We start from the raw sequence: 21,595 nt of genomic DNA on the forward strand, positions 1-21,595 counted from the left end.
TCCTCTGAGGCTGGCTCTAAAGGATTAACCAGATTAGAATAGATTTTTTTTAAAGTGTCTTCCCCCACCCCCCGCATCAGGAGCATGTAATGTCTGGTTGTGTTTCAGTTTTGTGATGTTAGCAGCTACTGATGATCATTGCCTAGATCCATTAATTCAATAAAGTTTGGAAAATGGTGATGTCTCTTTTTATCATTCCTTCTATTTATTTTGAATCAAAACATGTCGGGAAATAAAATTTAAGGCATTTAATGGCTTTAAGTATATTTTATTTTGAATAAATATTTATTTGAATTAGTATTCTCTCTCTCTCTGACTTTGTAGCAGTGGTTAAAATATAGTGCATGATTTGGTGTTGAGATGTGCAATATGCTATATTGGGTAGCTGATAACTTCAGAATGACTTCAGACCCATGTAGCTCACCTAGTTAGGAAATTACCTTAGAGTGCTTAAAATATGTCTGCTTAGTATAGTTAACTTTGGTATTACTTACTGAAGACTTTGGTTTCAAAATTGTGCAGTTTTTTGGTAAAATTGTAGAAGGGAGGCTTGGAAGATCATCTGGTTTTGTTGAGTTTTTTTTTTTTTTTTTCCTTTGCGGTGCGGGGGCCTCTCACTGCTGTGGCCTCTCCCATTGCGGAGCACAGACTCCGGACGCACAGGCTCAGCGGCCACGGCTCACGGGCCCAGCCGCTCTGTGGCATGTGGGATCTTCCCGGACCGGGGCATGAACCCGTGTCCCCTGCATCAGCAGGTGAACTCCCAACCGCTGCGCCACCAGGGAAGCCCCTTGTTGAGTTTTTTAGTCCTATTTCATAACTGCCACGTTTTACATTTGAGTATTTGTTTGTTTTGTTTTTATTTATTTATTTATTTTTTGGCTGCATTGGTCTTCGTTGCTGTGCATGGGCTTTCTCTAGTTGTGGCGAGCGGGGGCTACTCTTCATTGCATTGCGGTGGCTTGTTGCAGAGCACGGGCTCTAGGTGCATGGGCTTCAGTAGTTGTGGCTCGCAGGCTCTAGAGCACAGGCTCAGTAGTTGTGGCTCACGGGTTTAGTTGTTCTGCGGCATGTGGGATCTTCCCGGACCAGGGCTTGAACCCATGTCCCCTGCATTGGCAGGCAGATTCTTAACCACTGAGCCACCAGGGAAGCCCTACATTTGAGTATTATTCACTGTTTGTGGGGCCCACTTGGTATCTTTGATGACCTTCCAAATATTCCTATTAATATTTATAATATGACAATATTTTTGTTCATGGAAAGAATTAATTTATTAGAAAAAAACCAGTCACCTCATTTGTATTTCATTTAAAGCAAGCAGCTGAAGCTGGGGACTAGAGAGTGATCTAAGGCCTAGTGGTCAGAGCAGCTCAATGAAGCTCATAAGAATATCTGTGGTGGGGTTAATAGGGGAGGTTTTCTTCAGTAAATCTAAAAGTGACCAGATAATTAACTTCTTTCCTCTCATACATTCTTACTGACTTTCTTCTGTACTCTCTTCACATCTTGTTGTCAAGCTCAGTGCTCCTGAGGTGAGCCAATTTACCTTACTATTCATAGCTAATAAGTGTGGTTGAATTTTTTCTTCAGATACATCTGCAATGGAATAAACCTGATTTTTTCATTAGTTTGCCAGATGGATCTTCAGCAAGTTAATTACCTAACTTTAAAGAGTTACCTAATTCTTTAGAAAATAATGGTATCCCTTTAACAAATAGCAGTTTTGTTTTCTGAGGCTTTATCTTGCCACTAATACCTTGTTGGATCCAACAGGCTATAGCCATCCAGTTGAGGTGCTTGTACAGTAGAGATGGATGTTACATTCTCACTCTGTTTTCCAGATTCAGGCTGTCTCATTTAGAATACATCATTCATTCAAATTCAACAAACATTTTTTTGAGTAAAACTCTGGGCAGCAGTGGTAAACCAGGCAGATTAAGGGTCCCTGTCCTTGGGAGCTTACATTTTACTGAAATTATCCACAGAGGTCCCCAGGTCAAATTCTACATAAATTTCTCTTGCCCAATTGTCTGAACATGTACAAAGGTGCTTTTTGAGGAAAGTCAAAGAGAGTACCTTTGCATAGAGAGAGTAGAATACAAGCCAGGTTTTAAAATTTCACAGCACAATGTTATCTTTGCTGGCTATGAGTTTGGTATGTAGAAAATAATGGAGCTTCTTTCACTAAACAAGACTTGCTAGTGATTTCTGCCTATTGTTATTTTCTTTTTATTCTAAGATTTTGTGCTGAATTGCAATAGGTTTTCTTAGTTTAGATTTTCTGAAATAACATTTCTTCTCTCTTCTCCCCTCTGCCCACCTTTAGTGTTCGCTAGTAAGATTAAAATTTATTCTGATATTATTTGGTTGATCATTAGCTACTTTCAGGCCTTTGGGAAGTAGCTAAATGTAAATGATTATCACATATCCTGTATTTTTCAAGATAATCTCAATTTCAACTATTTTGTTCCATTTTTGGACAAACTTTTGGACAAATTTGGACAATGCCACATTCATGCTGCAACTAAGAGTTCATATGCCACAACTAAGGAGCCCACGTGCTGCAACTAAGGAGCCACGTGCTGTAACTAAGACCCTGCGCAACCAAATAAATATTTTTAAAAATGTATGGAAGAATGATGGTTTCAAAGTTTAAAAAAAGCATCAGCACACTCAAGGAAGTAACAGCTTTCTATGTGAAAGAGTAGAGGTTTTCTTTTCCTTTGTTTTCTGTAAGAAATATTAGAATAGGAAAAATAAGTGTAAACAAAGAATGCTGCTCCAGTTCCCCTTCTACAAGGATCAGGCCATTAGCCTGAGGGGAATTCAGGATGGAGAAAAACAGGAGGCATTTTGTGCTTTGGACACATGGACCTAGATAGTTAAGATGCGTAGCTAAGGAATAATTTCAGTGAACCCAGCTTCTTATATCTTCCCATACGTAGAAAAGCACTGAAAGCATTCCCTTGAGATGTCTGTTCTTTGTGATTAGCAGTAATCTTTTGCTTAACTGCATGGCTTCTCCACCCCCCTTCCCCCCCCCCCCCACCATGCTGATAAACCACATATATGCATCTTGGTTCCTCCCTTACCTTTCTGGAGCAGTTCCTCGGAACTATCTGAGAGGCTGTCTCCTGGGCTATAGTTCTCAGTGAGGTCCCCTAATAAAACTTAATTCACAACTTTTACATGGTGCATTTTTTTTAAGTCGATGTAAGCAGTAGGGTTTTAACAGAAATGCTGAATATCTGAAAATTTGTGGAAGCAAAATTTACTTGGTAATGCCCAGTGTACTTTTCAAAATACGTTAATGATTTTGGGGGAACTAAACTGTTTATTAGGTTTCATTTGTTTTGATGTTCATTCTAGCAGTAGATGTCTCATCAGCTTAGATAGCAGTAAATTGTGATATGCCAGAGTTTTGTATTTGGCATTATGTCACAGGAGCAATAGGAAATAATTTTGTGAACTACTGTTCACAACATGGTAAATTTAACAAAACCTAATACTTCCATTTGTCTCTATTCCCAATTGTTATTTAATAATTGATAACAGCTGCAGTGAGTGTTTTGTCCTCCAGGCCCTTCCCTTTCCTCCTTGCTTTAAGAAAAGGGGGGAGGGGTCCCATGTAAACTTGGATAATACCACTAAATCAGTATTTTGCAATACAGTTAAAATGTGTTAGGTGTTGCTTCTGTTGCAGTCACAGTAGAAGAGCAAAGTAGTGGCTACCCTTCTTAATTTGTAACGTTTTCAGGATGTTTTAGATACTTTGTTGTCCCATCAAGTTCATCATAAACCTTGATTTTCTGGAAGTTTTAAATCATATAGCATCTATGTTACAGATAACTATGAGGCAGGTATGTCATATTTAAATACCATTGTGAATTCTGAGATTGATGAAAGCTGTGAGCGGTGAGTTCTTGAAAACAATGCATGTGTGTTTCCAAAGGCTATTTTCTGTATTCAGTATCTATTAACAGACAGTAAAGGATTTTTCCATTAAATTGTGCACTACTAACCATCTAATCCTCCTGAGGCGAAGTTCAAAGTTCCCATGAAATGGTTTTAGGTAATATTACTTTAAAAAAAGGAGTGAACTCCCTCTCGGAAAAAAGCCAGTCCCCAATATTTTGGAACTCAGTTTGAGAAATACCGTCTTTTCTGGCTTAGAGTTTGTTCTGTTTTATTGTTAAGGTACTCTGAGAGTTGGGCGCATTCTGACAGTGCTTAGAGGTTAATGGGAGTCTTTTCTTGTGTCTCCGCCTGTATTCACACCCTCCCAGTGCTGGCATTTTTTCTGCTTTAATAGCCATAGGAGCAGTTTCTACATACTTTTAAATTGGTGTGGCTTCTTACGTTATATGATATGTCTGCTTTACATCATCACAGTTCTGTGTAGAGGTTTTATGTGGCACTTAAGAAAAACTGACCCCAGTTTGAAAGACAGAAGCTCTTTGAATAGACGCTGTCAGAATTATTTAATTATATTTGTGTCATGCTTGAACGTAGGATTTTAATTTTTATTTATTTATTTTTGTAAGCAAGGAAAATATAGATCCGGGAGACTTACCTGATTCTAATCTTAATTCCTCTACTGTCTACCTGTGGGGCTTCAAAAGTCATATCAGCTCTGTCACCTCATTTGCAAAAAACAAGGATTTTGTTCATACGTGGAGCACTTTGTTGAAGTTGCTTATCGTTTCTATAATGGTCCAGTGAAGAAGGCGGTCATAAGATGTTCTCTGGAAGCTTTTATGTTTTTAAAGAAACAGTGATTTATTTACTGTACACTTTTTTCCCCCTCTCAAGGTACCATGGGAGGGGTCTTTTAGGGACTCTTCTATGTTTATTCCTCTAACCTTTTGTAAATAAAGAGTAGCTCCTCTTATACTAATAAATGACTCCTCTTTGGAATTAGCATTCCTGAAGCTTTAATAAAGTCAAAGAAAAAGGAAGCACCTTATCTTCTAGCCTGTTTAGATGGGCAAGGCTGTGGACTAAGAGTGACAAGTTAGGAAACAGGCCTTCGATGTTAGGCTTCCTATTAGCACTAAGTCTGTTAGCACTAAGAGAAATCTCGTCCTTTCCCCTATTCTGATCCCATATTGCCATTTGATTCCTCATTGATCAAGTTCAGTCCTCTATAGACTAGAGTTAGTGTGATTCTTTAGACTTTAGCATTTATCTAGGCCTTTTTGCAAAGTTAAATTCTCTCCCATGGCTTAATTTTTGGATTGTACAATATGCTTAGGTTAGAGTTTTTCCAGCTTTTTTGAGCTGAAATCAGAAATTAAGAGTCAATAAAGAATACTGGAGTTATTTGAAAGCAAGATTTTGGTCTTTACTGGAGGAAAGTTGTTCAGGTTTTAATTGATTCATTATTATATCTCAGTTTATTCCTGGAAAGGATTTAAGGTGACAGGTATGTACAAAGCCTTTCTCCTTTGTAGCCAAACTTGGTGAAAAAGTTGCTAACGTTCACTTTTTCACCTTCATTCACTCCTTCACCATGAATTTTGGGCTCTGCCCTACTCACCCACTGCAGTTCCTCACAGCAGAGTCACCAGGGGTCTCCATCACTAACTGGACACAACTCTTTTTTTCTTTCCTTTTTTTTTTGCCACACCGCGTGACTTGTGGGATCTTAGTTCCCCAACCAGGGATTGAACTTGGGCCCTCGGCAATGACAGTGTGGAGTCCTAACCACTGGACTGCCAGGGGATTCCCCCAGACAGAATTCTTTATATGACCTTGCTGTAGGGTGTGTGATTGCTCTTTATTTTTATGTACATTTTTTCTTATTATAACGGTAATATATGCAATATATGTTCATTGTGAAAATTTTGGAAAAAGACATACGTAATCTCTGTCCAGAAAACTTTTTCCTCGTTGAATTTCTGTCACAACTGTCTTGTTCCTTTCCTCATATTTCTCTTGGCCAGACTTGTGTCAGTCTGCCTACTAGATATCTCTAGCTTGCATGCAGCATTTTTTTAAAACTGAACTTACCTTTTCCCCTGCTCCAAATCTGGTCAGCTACCTTTGTCACCGTCTCACTAAAAGGTAGCATTCTTCGTCCAGTTGCTGTAGCCTTGAGGACCCATCCTTGACTCCACTCTCTCAACCTCCATTTATAATCAGTAGCTAAAATCCTGCCTGTTCTTCCTTTCTAACCCATTTACTTCTGTCTGTCCACCTTAGCTGGGACTTTGATTATATCTCACCTACCTCACCTACCTTTTGAATTTTTAGGACTTTGTTTATCTTCCTTCAGGGCTTTTCTGACCTGTTTCTGTACCCTCCAGACTAAGCTTGGTGCTGGTGGTCTCCTCTCCTCCTTTCATACACTCCTTCCCCCTTCCTCCCCTCGTGGACTCCCAGCACCTGTACTATCCTTATAACACATATCACATGCTGTCGTAATTGCCTATTTGATTTTCTGTCTCCTTAAGGGCAGTAACTATGTCTTATTCATAATTGCAACACTAATATCCAGCCCAGAGTGTTTAGTAAATTTCAGATAATAAATGGATAGAAAGAAATGGGTGGCAGTTAGTATGAAAAAAGTTGGAAGCTGTTCCGTTAGTTTTATGGCTCTGCCTGCCTTAAAATTTGTGTATTAGGTGATATGATTGGCCTTCATCTACTTGGTCCTGTGGTAATGGTCTGTGAACAAGCTTCCAAAGCGTGAATTATGGTAGGGCAGGAGTGAAGCTGTGATAGGTTGGCTGGGGTGGGCTCCATGACCTTGCATTTCATTGATGAAGAGGTTAGGCTTTCCTGTAGCTAACAACAGTGTAGCAGAGGTAAGATATGACAGCTAAAACTAGGGCAGTTGTGCTAGGGATGAACAAGAAGGGAGGGTGACTTGGTGATTGGATGGGAGGAGGAATCGAAGTGACTCAACTTTCTGGTTGACCAGGTACTTGGTGCTGTCATTAAATAGTCATTTTGATTTTTGAGATTCTTTTTGACATCCAGGTGAGTATGTCTGTTAGGCATGTCATAGGATATGACGTTTGGGAGAGCATACCACTGGGGAGTCATGAATCTGTGGTCATTAAAACTATGAGGTCACTTAGATATATAGCTTAAGAGTAATAATGGTCTAGAAAAAGAACTCTGAGGAATACATCAGTGCTTAAAAGCTGGAGAAGAAGAGAACTGGGAAAGCAGTGTCAAAGAAACTGAGGAGTTGGAGTTGGAGAGGAAATTTGGCAATAACATGGCCATTGACTTTTTTGGTGTTTTAAAGAGAATAACAGGTCAGAAGATGGGTCTGTCTTTACGCATCTTTTAGAGTAGACGCTTCAGTATGGACTGTCCGATCGGCTTTTTGTTGGGCAGTTCCACCTCACCCCTCTCAGTAGCCCAGCCCCCCAACCCACATCCAGAACCCCCCGACACTCTTAGATCTAACACATGACCTTTAAGTTCCCTTCCGAATTAAATCTAAGGTTAAAAACAGGGACTTCCCTGGTGGTCCAATGGGTAAGACAGCGGGCTCCCAATGCAGGGGTCCCAGGTTCGATCCCTGGTTGGGGAACTAGATCCCACATGCCGCAGCTAAAGATCCCACGTGCCGTGCAACTAAGACCTGGCGCAGCCTAAATAAATAAATAACAAAACCAGATTGTTGGCCCAGTCCCAGAAATACTGATTCAATGGGCCCAGGGATCTTAACTTTTTACAGGGACATTTCTGAGTGTCTAATGAACACTCGTGTGTGGGTAGGTGCTATAACCCTGCATTAAAGCAGGACTTTAATAAAGCAGGGCTTTATCGTGGCGAACTTTTAAAATACTCCTGTGCGAAGAGATTGGCAACCATGGAAACCTGGCTGGAGCTTTCTGTAGTGCCTGTCTGTATTTGAGGGGGTGAGTTGGGGGGTGGGGAAAGCACCACCATCTGATGTAATCTGTTAGAGATGTAAAGTTTTTATTTTATGAATTTTTGCAGTAGATGCCCTTGATGCTCTGCATCATATCCTCATGGTCCACCACTGATTTCAAACCAGACTCAGATTTTTGCCATTTCTTTGAGTCTTGCCAGCACTTTTCTGTCTCAGGGCCTTCAAGCCCAGCACAGGAAGGGGGAGAGGTTAATACTCCAGCCATCCTTCAGCCAGTGGAGGACGTGAGCCTGTGCCTAAAGGTTCTGCTTCCTCTGGGGGTCCCACCGAATCACCACTCACCCTCCAGCAGTCACCCTGGTTGCATCGAATGACCTTATTGGCTTTTTTCATTCGCTGTTGTACCTTTCTTCACTTTTGTTCCATGGGATCATCTCCTGTTTTAATCCCGCTGAAACCTTGTCTATTAGTAATGTATCAGTTGAGCTGACTTTACAGGTTAATATACGCAACAAAAGCCATCTTCAGTCACATTAGTTTCTTCCAAATGTTGCTGTCTATCAATAATGGCACCTAAAATAATTTGTGGGGGAGGAATGCGAAGAAAACATATTGTGTGATGCAGAATGGCACACACATTGCTGAAGTTTAAATTTATTCAGACATTCTGTAATGAGATCATTATGTGAGAATTAATTGGATTTTTCAGTAACCTCCATTTCTTAGATTTCACTTAGGGATTGAAGGGATATGAAAAACCAGAAAATTGTTGACAGAGAGATGGCACTAGATGGGCCTCTTTTTTTTTTTTTTTTTTTTTGCGCTACGCGGGCCTCTCACTGTTGTGGCCTCTCCCGTTGAGGAGCACAGGCTCCGGACGCGCAGGCTCAGCGGCCATGGCTCACGGGCCCAGCCGCTCCGCGGCATGTGGGATCTTCCCGGACCGGGGCACGAACCCGTGTCCCCTGCATCAGCAGGCGGACTCTCAACCACTGCGCCACCAGGGAAGCCCCGATGTGCCTCTTTTTATTCATTTATTTTATTCACATATCTTTGTCTTGTTCTTGAAGAATTCTGGGTGGCTTTTTTTATAAGACTAAATTATAGGTATAGAATATAATGTTTCTATAATTCTATAAAATATAAAGCTATTAAAAATGCTGTAGTACACAAAGGGGGGAGATCTCAACAGATGTAGGATACAATTGCTAAAGATCAGAAACAAATCAGTCTGATCTATTTCAGGGGTATCTTTTAAAAGGTACTTTGTGTGCCTTAAAAGTAAGATTTCTGTTTACCTAGCTAGAAGATATTCATATCCATATTTCTTTTTTTTCTTTTTTCTTTTTTTTTTTGCGGTATGTGGGCCTCTCACTGTTGTGGCCTCTCCCGCTGTGGAGCACAGGCTCCGGATGCACAGGCTCAGCGGCCATGGCTCACGGGCCCAGCCGCTCCGCAGCATGTGGGATCTTCCCGGACCGGGGCACAAACCTGTGTCCCCTGCATCGGCAGGCGGACTCTCAACCACTGCGCCACCAGGGAAGCCCTCTATATTTCTTCTTTTAGCTGACACTGGACTCTAGGAATTAAATTTGAAGTGAAAGGTAAATTTGTTCTGGATGATCACTTTCATTCTTGATGAATAAAACTGATACCTGAAAGCAGTTCCCACGGAGGCTGCCGCATTGCAGGCACTGGGTAAATGTTATGGAGCGAATGAGAAAGTGATATGCTGGATTGCCCAATGTGTATGTCTTAGACTTTGTCCCCAGGGGCGAGAGTGGGTGAGAGCCCATGTGCTTAGACCTGTGAAAGCTCTTGCTCTTGCTCCACATCTGTGACTGCAGATGTTTATTTTGGTCTGTAGGTTTACTTTGTAGGAGACCAGGCATCCCTACAAGACACTTTTTCCTCAATCCAGGGTGTTCTGTGTAGCAGTGGGATATTTTGCCATACAAATTGACAAAATCATTAAATAATCTAGGATTCCAACCCCTCAGTTAACATTTCAACTCAGACCCAGAGAGGAAGTGACTTACCCAAGGTAAAATCACCCTGTCTAGCTAATTAGTGATATGACAAGGACTAGAACACATATCTCTGCATGTAATCATCTTTATAATTTCTAAAATGGTTACCATCTCCACCCCTAGCCAGGGAACAAAACAGGCACTGTTTTTCTGAACTAGTGAATTAATAAAGATTGTGGGCTTTGTATTTAATTTGCAGAAAATTTAACAGTTAAGAGCTTACACAAGTAGATTGTTTAGAAAATCAACACTAATAGATGAGCAAAGCAACATAAGCAGACAAGTGAAAATACAGATATCTAAAATATTCAACAGTATGGGAATAGCTTAGAAAGCAATATAACAATTTTGATAGACTGTTTTGCAATCAATAAAATGCTAGTTGTGATGACTTAGAAAGAAATAGTGTTACTATACTAGAGATTCTGGATGGGTTCCTTTTATACTTTCGTTTCTTCTTTACCGTGCCTTGTACTGACCCTTAAGTGTTTTTAGTAAGTTCAAATTTCTTTACATTTAAAGCACTAATTTTATGTATAGAATGTTAACTAATGTCAGTCTGAAATTCACGTAGTCTAGTCAGTCTGAAATTCACCCATTTATTTTCTGGCCTGTACACCACGGAAAGTAGTTATTTTTGCTTTTGTTGTTCTTGATTTGTACGTTAAAAACTAGCTGAAATGAGAGTTGTTAAAGATTTAGTGAACTGATAGAAAATGTTTCTATTACTTGCTAGAACCATCTGAGTTTAAGTTAAAAAAAAAAAAAGCTTTTCTAAAAATGAAATCAGTATCTTAATCAAATGTGTATTTCCTCCTTGTAGAGCCTCTGTTATGCACCTAAAGCCATACTGGAAACTCCAGAAGAAAGTGCGACCTTTGGAAATCAGCAAGGAAACTCTGAGAACTCCTATGAGCCACCAACAGGCTATAAATGATGAAAAATGCAAAGCTAGCTGTATGAAACCAAGTGTCTTTCCTTCAGCCTCTCTTGGTAAAGCATCATCTCGAAAGCCTTTTGGAATCCTTTCTCCAAATGTTCTGTGCAGTATGAGTGGGAACAGTCCTGAAGAGAGCAGCGTGAATGTTAAAACCAAGAAGAATGCACCGTCTGCAACAATCCACCAGGGTGAGGAAGGGGAAGGGCCGCTTGATATCTGGGCTGTTGTGAAACCGGGCAATACCAAGGAAAAGATTGCATTCTTTGCAGCCCACCAGTGTAGTAATAGAATAGGATCTATGAAAATAAAAAGCTCCTGGGATATTGATGGGAGAGCTACTAAAAGAAGGAAAAAATCAGGGGATCTTAAAAAAGCCAAGTTACAGTTAGAAAGGATGAAGGAAGTCAACAGCAGATGCTACCAACCTGAGCCTTTTGCGTGTGGCATCGAGCACTGTTCTGTGCATTACGTGAGTGACAACGGGGACGGAGTCTATGCCGGGAGGCCTTTGTCGGTCATACAGATGGTTGCCTTCCTCGAGCAAAGAGCCAGTGCTCTGCTAGCCAGTTGTGCGAAAAACTGCACTAACTCACCTGCTGTGGTGCGGTTTTCCGGGCAATCCAGAGGTGTGCCCCCAGCCCCCGAGCCCTTGTCTGCCCCAGGAGCATGTGAAGAACCCATGGAAAGGAGAAATCCTGAGGTTGGTGAACCACAGAGTGAGCCAGTCCGTGTCCTTGACATGGTAGCCAGGCTGGAGTCCGAGTGCCTGAAGCGGCAGAGCCAGCGCGAGCCTGGGAGCCTCTCGAGGAATAACAGCTTCCGTCGCAACGTGGGCCGCGTGTTGCTCGTGAATGGCACGCAGGCTGAGGAAAGCAAAACAAACAAAGGCGCCTTGGAGGTACCTGACACTCAGGTGAAAACTGGGGGGTCTGTATCTGTGGACTGTGGCCCCTTAAGAGCTGACCATTGTTCTCCTAAGGGGGACCAGGCCTGGGACGGCGCTCCTCGGGGCTGTCCCTCATTGCCAGCAGGCGTGAGTTTGCACACGGACAGTGCAGAATTAGAGCCAGATCAGCAGACTGCCATGAAAAACAGCAATACACATGATGTGGAAATGACAGAGGAACTTGTTGGGTCACCTTTTCCTCCTCGCACCTGTCCCCAAGCCATTGAATTGCCCCCAGATGCTATTGATGGTATGAGTGAAGAGCTTGTGCCTCTTGCTAGCCAAAATACTGATCAGAGAAGAAAAGAATCTTTGTGCATTAGTATCACTGTGTCCAAGGTAGAGAAAGACCAGCCTTCCAGTTCAAAGTCGTGCGAAGACCCACTTCCAGGGATGTTGTTTTTTTTGCCATCTGGTCAGCACCAGTCGGGCTGTTCCCAGCTGAATGAAAGCACAACAGAAGAGTCTTCCGAGGCCAGTCAGCTTGAAGATGCTGCTGAGGGTGACAGTGCATCTGAGGAAAAAAGTGTCTCGGCTGATTCATTTGTCCCGCTGGCTTCTGTGGAAAGTACATTACCGGTGCTTGAGGCATCCAGTTGGAAGAAGCAGGTGTCGCATGACTTTCTGGAGACCAGGTTTAAAATCCAGCAGCTTTTGGAGCCTCAGCAGTACATGGCTTTTCTGCCTCACCACATTATGGTGAAAATCTTCAGGTTACTTCCCACTAAGAGTTTAGTGGCTCTTAAATGTACCTGCTGCTATTTCAAGTTTATCATTGAATATTACAATATCAGGCCAGCAGATTCTCGCTGGGTTCGGGATCCACGCTATAGAGAGGATCCGTGCAAGCAGTGCAAGAAAAAATACGTGAAAGGGGATGTGTCCCTGTGCCGGTGGCACCCCAAGCCCTATTGCCAGGCATTGCCCTATGGGCCGGGATACTGGATGTGCTGCCACCGGTCTCAGAAGGGCTTCCCTGGCTGTAAGCTGGGGCTTCATGACAATCACTGGGTCCCTGCTTGCCATAGCTTTAATCGGGCAATCCATAAGAAAGCAAAAGGGACTGAAACTGAAGAGGAGTACTAAAGTTTATGTGCGAGGCAACGGACCGATTTTTAAAACTGCAAAACACCACCTAGATACGCCGTTCCAGTGGGTGTTGCCTCTCAGTCTTCGTTCCAGGAGAATCTCTGCTACCCCATCAGGACCGCCATTGCTCAGGCATCTTAAATCTCTGAATTTACAAGCTGTACAAGAAAATCGTTCTCATCATTTCATAGTGGTGCCTCATGTTTGATCCAGGGTTGTATCCCACAGTTTGATCCACTTGGCTGTGAATAACTATGCCTGTTTTCCCAAATCAAATCCTTCTTCAAAGGATTGTTCAAAGAAGACTTGCCACCATCAAGAATGTTCAGCAGAGTTCATCGCAGACTATGCAGGCGATCCCCAAAAAGGGGTTCTGGGCATGTTTTGAGCACTGGCACCATATCTGAAATAAGTGAATAGTGTCCTATGAAAAGAATAGCAGTACTCTTGGGTGAAAAGTATGCTTACAAAGAAAAGCTAGGCACCTTACCTTAGACCTTGTATGCTTGATCTGTGAGATTGATGTTTGTGGTTGGAGATGGATTTCATGCCCTGTGGTGTTTACAGTGTATATAATGGTTGTGTTTTCATAGGGCTATGAAAGTGCACATTAAACCCGAGCGCCTTTACTTTAGATGAGTGCTTTTGGCCCCTCTGTAAATAACACTATTAAAATCCAGTTGTAAATAGCGGACAGCTGACTGAGCATAATCACCACAATGCAGCTAGGATAGTGTTGCAGCTACAACTGTGTGGATTTTTTTGTTTGTTTTTTTTGGTTTTTTTTGGTCTCGTCTCAAATTTGTATAAAATAAGAATGTTTCCCAAATAAACTATGAATGTTTTCTGTATAATATATGAATGTTTCTGAGAAGAAACTCTAAATAGTTAAGAGGTTAACCTGTTGAAAGGATACCAAATATGGTTTAACTGGACAACCTTAAAAAATTAGCATAGAGAACAATCCTTTGTTATATTTTAGTGATTCACCAAGAATGAGAGAATATTATATAGTCAGATTATAACATTCTTGTCTATTTTGTTCTTTCTGTCTGGTTACAAATTTTTTTTAACTTCAATAAAAACATGCATCTTAAATGGGACCTGAGTTTTGCAGATGTGTTTTCTTTTTTGAGGTAATATTGATGAGGGATATTGTGAACTGAATCCTAATTTAAAAAAAAATTTGAGTTGTTGGAAGGGGAGAGAGAATTCTTTTCTACCACTGGAAAGAGACCATCTTCACTTAACATCATGAGCTTACATTTTTGCAACCCTTTAACACTTAGTTTGAATTCGTTGTCTGCCCAGCACCCTCTGTATTTCCTGTTGGATGAGGTATTATTATCTATGCATAATGAGTTAATTGTTTAGAAGTCATCGCGAACATATTCAGAACTATGGTCATGTAACACTTGGCAGGGCTGGAAGCTATCTGGCCCCACAAAGCTGCTGTGGAGGACCTAGAAGCTAGGTTGGCTTGAAATTGAGTACCCACCAAAAAAGCCTTGGAGCTGCATCAGCTCTGGGCTGTGGAGAAGCAGTGGTAAATGTGCCAGGGGTGGGGCTGTCGTGAAAGTGATGAGTGAAGGCTCTGGTGGTCCCACAGGAGAAAGATGGAAAGGTGGAGTAGGCTTTGGCCAGGGCTGCCAAGCAGAGTGGGGCAGGGCTGGAGTCCGGGAGCCAGGTTCACCTGTGGCTGAGGTGGTACGTGGCCACAGAGCAGCTTCTTTCTTACCTTATCCTTAGGCAGTAGCTGCTCCTGCCTGAAGAGGGGGGACTGAAACTGAAAAGTGTCTGGATGCTGAACAAGTCTGCCCTGCAGGCACATACGATGCTACCTCCGACATGCTCGGCTGGAGCCTGTCTGTGACACAGGACCAGGAGAGGCTGCAAAGGCTGACTTCCCCTTCAGGGTGTCGGTGTCCTTCCTCATGACTCACCCCAGCCGAGGTACGTGAGAATGCTTTCCATCCCCTGGGCGGAAGTTTCCAGTGCTTGTCGTCCTCCGCTGTGGTTTGCTCTAAACTGGCAAACTCTGTGTGTACCTCCCTAATGGGTTTGTTGTGACTCCTAATTTAGGATTAAAGGAGACGTGCACATGCAGGACTTGCACAGCTTGGTGCACAGACGTGCACAGCTTGGTGTGTGGAATATCAGCTTTCATTGTTATTGGCTCTTGGTTCTTCTGCATGTGCCCAGGTGGTTTTCTCAAGTCAGCCGTTCTAGATGTGGTTTTCATGTGGGACACAAGCTGTGAGTCTGCGAGGGCCTGAACTGACCAAGAGCAGAGGACAGGAAGAATGACGCCCTAACCCCATCTTGGCATGCAGTTCTCGGGGTTCTCAGAAATCACTGATGATCCCTTTTGAACCGTGATGCAAGACCCACTTCCCAGGGGTGTCTGTGTGAATGACGAGGATTTTGGCAGGTGAGGCCCAAGGGCACCCTGGTCTTCATTTCTGTTCCCCTTAGGAGAAAGATGCTGTGCTTCAGAGCCCCCTAGTGCCAAGCTGGGGAAACCAGCTCACGTTTTACTTCTGCAACAGTGCAGTGCTACCTGCCTTCGTGCGTGGCTGTAGAATCCTAGACTCACAAGAAAGGAAGTAAGAATGTGGGCTCGAAGACCCTAGGCTCAGCCCAACTCCACGCCCATGGGGACCCAAATAAAGGATTCTTACCCCTTCAGCTTTTGCTCAAAGGGTCTGATACACCTGGCCTAGATTCTCTCCCACCCCTCACTTTACCATTTGAAAGAAAATGCAGAACCAGAGAAAATGTGGAAGAGTCAGCAGCTCCCTGCCCCCAATCCCTGGGGCAGTTTGGCTTTGTTCCCTGCTCAGTGAATGAGACCAGATACAAGGCAGGGATGAACTGGAAAGGGAAAAAGGGCCGAGATTGTAACTTTTTCTTCAGGCCTTGTCAAAACGACTCTGGAATTAAAATGGCCATGTGAAAGGCATTCACAACTGGCCACGTTCCCTGCCCTAAGGAACACACTGACAGCCTGTGCTCAGGAGGCCTGTCCTTTGCGGCCCCTGCCCCGTCCTGTTCACCTTGGTTGGCTGCACAGTGCCTCTAGGTACCTCTCTATACTGCCACCGCCCCTTTGGTGTATGGAGCCCCCTCCGCTTGGGGCTCATGCGGACAGCTTGGTCAGTGTCATCCCTCAGTGCCTCCCACCCAGTACACACCCTCCATAAAATGTTTATATTCCTTTCCAGTCGTCACCTTGATGTGAGGGGTGCTGGCAGGTTCTGATTGCTCTGGGCTCTACTGTAACTCCTTCTAGTATGAGAAACCTGAAGGGGGATGAGGGGATCTGGGAGGATCTTTTCCTCTGGCCACAGCTGGTCCCATGGGAGCTTTCTTGGTTAGGGTCACTTCCACAGCAGCCCTAGGAGTTTTGCTGGGTAACTGTCAGTTGTGCATTTGATATGATCTGGGCTTTGTCGTGGCTTCCCTGGCAGCAGTTGCTTTGGGCTTTCTGACTGCAGAAGGTTGTGAACTGATGGTTAAGCTTGATCTAGGAGCCCCTTCCTGGACTCTGTCCAACCACCCTTCTAACTTGGCCTTGTCAGAGCCTCCCTGCCAACCTTTACGGACTGGCCTCAGGCACTATTCCTATTATGTGGGTCTTCCCGGACATTTTTCCATGGCTTCAATAGCCTCTATTCCTTCTTTACTCAGCAGACTGGCTACTCCTCCTCTCCTGCATCCCACAGCCTACCTCAAAAACAGAATAAAGCCAGTCTGCGCTAAAACGCTGCCATACACTGTAGACTGCACCAATAACCGGAGCTGATGTTATCTAGCTCTTACTGTCAGGTACCATGCTGCATTTACGTAAAGGCGTTCTCTGCTGTGCACAGCGACTGGCACTCAGGGAATCTGACAGTTTCTATCCCGGGTTTTCCTTTGGGTTCAAACAAGCTAGAGTTGCAATCTCCAAGACGGGTGAAAGTATCTTTGTGGGAAATGTGCAGTACCTTCTATTGACATGCACCTAAGTGTGTGGCCATAGCTAGTGTTTGCATAACCTCATGGGAACAGCAAACATCACTGTGGTTATGAACCCTCTGGGGACTTCCGGTGTATTTACACCTAACTGGTTTAAGCAAAACCCACAGTTAGGCAGCAACCCTCTTCTAGGTGGTTTGTTTGACCTGGGTGTTATTTTAGAGGCACAGGACCACTGAAGTTGATAGTTGGGAAGGGACTGGGAGCAGGGAGATGGCCATCTCTTACACCACACCTCTGGGGAGACGTGGTGCTCCTCTGTTTAAAAAGCAAAATGAAACCTTCCCCTCTCAAAGGCCCCCATCCCCTCTTCAGTTTGCAGAGAACAGGCCTCAGAACAAATTAACTTTGGGATCCGTTGTTTCAAATTCTTTTTGGATTAAGATTCTTTTGGGGCTATAAAAGTTTAAAATTAGAACGCTCTACTTAAATGTTTTGTTTTTCCTCTTTGGAATGATAAAACCCAGCAGGGATTAGGTTCTAAAGTTAGCATTTAGGGGGAGAATGGCACAAAGCTGAAATTACTCTTGGAAGTCCTGTGTGTCCATCACCCACCCAGCAGAGAATGATATACACCAGGTACAGTGGTGGGAAATGTGTAAGTCCTGTAAGAGGACTTGTTCTTGGGGCTTCCCTGGTGGCGCAGTGGTTGAGAGTCCGCCTGCCGATGCAGGGGACGCGGGTTCGTGCCCCGGTCCGGGAGGATCCCACATGCTGCGGAGCGGCTGGGCCCGTGAGCCATGGCCGCTGAGCCTGCGCGTCCGGAGCCTGTGCTCCGCAACGGGAGAGTCCACAACAGTGAGAGGCCCGCGTACCGCCAAAAAAAAAAAAAAAAAAAAAAAAGAGGGCTTGTTCTTGCTGAATGATGAGCAGTGTACAGACACCAAGACTCAGGGAATAGCAGATCGCATCATCTAGTTAATTGGGGCAGAATCACTTGTGCTATTTAAATTATTTCCCTCTCTTATGTCCACCCTCTGCCCACCATCAGAAAATCAAATAGCTGCTTTACTAACTTATTTTCAAATGTCTATTAAGTAGTATGAAGAGGCTGATACAGATTCAAAATCCATTAGTTGCCAATCAGTAAAATGTAGAGCAAAGTTGTATTGTGTTGGTCCCCTGTCCATTAGAAGGGGAAATGGCCCGTTTGTATAACTGAGTGTTTGCGGTCCAGTGGGAGGCTAGGGATGGAGCCAAGCCTGGGCCCGCCCGGCTTCCGTATTCTGGGACTGAGCTGTTGGCTTTCTCTGCTCTACCTCACCAAGCCTCCTGTAAGGGCAGCCAAGCATGATTCCGCTGCAGGGTGCGTGGACTGCCACAAACCTCCTTCCACCCCAGCCCTGACTGATTCTTCTTCCAAGCAGAGATGGTGCTTTGGCTGCCCTGGCATCTAAGCTGGGACCTCTTGCATGATCTTATCCTTTTCCAAGGCCAGGAGTCTCGCTTTCAGGCTTCCAGTGTGTGCTCTGCAGAGGCTCTTTATTGTGTACCTTCTCAACAGGAAACCGCTGACACACCCAAAAAGAGTGACTTCAAGGAGGGTTTATTACAAGTGTGTAGATACAGGGGCAAGCCTTTCCCAATTTTTGTGGCCCAGGGCAAGAATACAAATGAACCCTCCTGCAGCCCCTCTGCCCTTGTAATATTTTTCATGTTACTAGAGGAAATAATGTTTTTTGTATATCTTGAGTTAAATTCTATTATAAAAATACATTTTACCTATTTCTTTTTACCTTTTTAATGAGACTACCGGAAAGTTTAAAATCAATGTGTGGGCTACATTAAATATTACATTGGACGGCACTGCTATAGGTCCATGCTTTTATTTTTTTTTTCAGACATGGCAAGCAGAGGTTCTCCAGAGAGCTCTCCAGAGAAAGGGCATTTATTTATTTACAAATATTTATTTATTTACTTATATTTTGGCTGCGTTGGGTCTTAGTTGCAGCCCACATGGGCTCTGTAGTTGCGGCACGTGGGCTCAGTAGTTGTGGTGCACAGGCTTAGTTGTCCCGCGGCATGTGGGATCTTAGTTCCCCGACCAGGGATTGAACCCACGTCCCCTGCACTGGAAGGCGGATTCTGAACCCCTGGACCACCAGGGAAGTCCTGGTCAGTGCTTTTAAAATGTTAATGTACATACGTGTTATTGAAATGATTCTGATTCTGATGGCACCCAAGATCCTTCATTTCTCACAAGCTCCCAGGTGATGCTGCAGGTCCTAGGATCACACCGTGAGCAGTAGCAACTCCAGAGAAATTAGGTGCTAAAGATCTTGGGCGTAGGATATCAGAGACCTCTGCGGGAGCTCTCCAGCTCTTAGCAAGCTTTTTCTCAAAGGCCATCAATGCAGTAGAACTCCCAACTTAAGCCAGTACCAATGCCCCTGAGCCAGAAAATAGGGGCACCAGCCTGTGGGTGGGTGCTAGACATGGTCCTTACTACTTTGAAGGTAACTATTACGCTGCTGACAAAGAAGCTATGCCCCGTTTCTATCATTCATTAATCAGCTTTGGATTGGGAGGTGTGTCCCTGCCATGTACTACTTCCAAACTACTTGCCACTTTCTTACCAAAATCTAGAGCCACCTACTTGCTTATGCTGTAGAAATGTCTTCCTGATAATGTTTTAAATTTAGGGAAATAAGTTGCTGAGGGTAGGAAAGCCCTTTCCTCAAAATCCAGGTGTCTTCTGAAGTCATACAGTAAATGCCAGAAAATCACGCCCAAAGGGGGAGAGGATGAACAAGCTGATATGCACCTGGAGGTTATTAATGCCTTCATCATGACGCTGAGCTGCTTCCACTCCACTGACTCCAGCCCACTTTTCAACACTTGCCTAGTGCTGGCAGACACCTCCTATTTCTCACTTTTTTAAAGGGACCATTTGAATTCTCCATCTGATTTTCTCCCCACCAGACTATCCCTCACTCCTTCCCAGAAGAAGCACAACAAAAAAGTCACTGATGTGGCTCTTGCTGTTTTACCATCCCTTTTCTTCTAAAAAGACTGTCCCACTGGTGGTTTCTGTTTTTTTGGGTTTTTTTTTGTTTTTTTTTTAAAAGGGACTTCCCTGGTGGTCCAACGGTAAAGAATCCACCTTACAACGCAGGGGATGCGGGTTTGATCCCTGGTCGGGGAACTAAGATCCCACATGCCGCGGTGCAACTAAGCTGCGCGCCACAACTGAGCTCTCGCACCTCAACTGGAGCCCGTGTGCCGCCAACTACAGAGCCCACACGCCCTGGAGCCTGTGCGCCACAACTAGAGATTAAAAAACCTGCACGCCACAACTAGAGAGAAGCCCGCGCAACACAACGAAAGATCCCGTGTACGGCAACTGAGACCCTACGCAGCCAAAGATAATAAATAATAAATCTTAAAAAAAAAAAAAGAAATCCACTTCACCTATGTAAAACTCTTAAGCAGATGGTGAACCCCTTTTCCAGGGTATTTTCTCACCAGATCCTTGGAATGGGGTGCTAGTGGTGGCTTTCTCTCACTGAGTGTTTCATAGCTGGGATTCAGATAACTTGCCCGAAAGCCAGTTTCAAATTTCCTGGTACATTTTTTTTTTTTTTTTTTTTGCGGTACGCGGGCCTCTCACTGTTGTGGCCTCTCCCGTTGCGGAGCACAGGCTCCGGACACGCAGGCTCAGCGGCCATGGTTCACGGGCCGAGCCGCTCCGCGGTATGTGGGATCTTCCCGGACCGGGGCACGAACCCGTGTCCCCTGCATCGGCAGGCAGACTCTCAACCACTGCGCCACCAGGGAAGCCCTCCTGGTACATTTTGTTGAAGCAATTTTCAAATCACCTCCCAACCACTAAGGACAAAGTTATCCTTAGTTCTTTCCATCTGCTTCAACCTGATTCCTGCATCGATCATGATGTAACTTTTGAGGGCTGGGCATCTATGGGTACACACATAGATGGGAGCGTGTTTAACTGTTACCCAGGGAGGTCGAAGGACTAACACTGAAGCACATCACACCCTATTCAGGAACTCTTTCATTTCCTTGCCTGTTCTGCTGCTGCTGGCTGGCCTTCTGCAGGTAAAGGAGTAGGATGACCATGTTCCTTGGTACTTCTCTGAGTTGGTCTTGCTGTTCCACAGTAATCACTCTTGGTATCCCCCATCCACCTTGCAGGTGGCCCTCCATAATAATCTAACCTGAAAGGTACAGATTATCCACCTGGGAGAGACTACACAGTTATTAAAACAAAACAAAACACAGAGGGGAGGGATTCTCCAAAAATACTCTGTTCTCTCAGCTTGACAGATCCCCTCTAACACTGCCCTTTATCTCATCCTGAAGAAAGCCTAGGCAAATTCCATACGGGCAACCTAGAAGGCCCCATCTTACCCTCCCTCCCTCCGTAAGGGGCTGTTGCAATACACCAGAAGTCACTGCCAGAGACTTGCATCAAATGATGGCTACAGGAGAAAAATGCATCTTTAGAGAAAGATGTAATTGGTAAGCGACCGATTTTCGAGCTTATTAAAGATGGACCATTATTGTTAATACCACTATAATTTTTAAAAAGTACTAACAGGCATTTTACATTACCTGGCAAAAAATTCTTAAAAAAAAAATTATCCTCTAATTTGTATAAAATACTCCAGAGTTAGATCTCATTCTTGCTACCCTCAATGTATTCAGTAGAAATGAATAATCAGAGCTTGAAAAAGACATACATATTTGCAAAG

General features: G+C 43.8%; 1 protein-coding gene across 4 annotated transcripts in view; it reads left to right on the top strand.

Annotated features, from left to right (window-relative positions):
* The window catches only part of FBXO34 (F-box protein 34), a 78,561-nt gene extending 64,614 nt beyond the window's left edge, over nucleotides 1–13,947 (top strand). For all 4 annotated transcript variants that reach the window (XM_082616949.1, XM_082616952.1, XM_082616951.1 and 1 more), the window contains one exon: nucleotides 10,712–13,947. In XM_082616949.1, the coding sequence (XP_082473075.1) occupies nucleotides 10,722–12,860 (2,139 nt within the window). In that variant the 5' untranslated portion in view covers nucleotides 10,712–10,721 and the 3' untranslated portion in view covers nucleotides 12,861–13,947. The remainder of the gene's footprint in view (nucleotides 1–10,711) is intronic.
* Nucleotides 13,948–21,595: the final 7,648 nt, after the last annotated feature.

This window comes from Mesoplodon mirus, assembly GCF_964341445.2.
Source record: "Mesoplodon mirus genome assembly, chromosome: 4".
In the NCBI taxonomy this organism is placed as follows: domain Eukaryota; kingdom Metazoa; phylum Chordata; class Mammalia; order Artiodactyla; family Ziphiidae; genus Mesoplodon; species Mesoplodon mirus.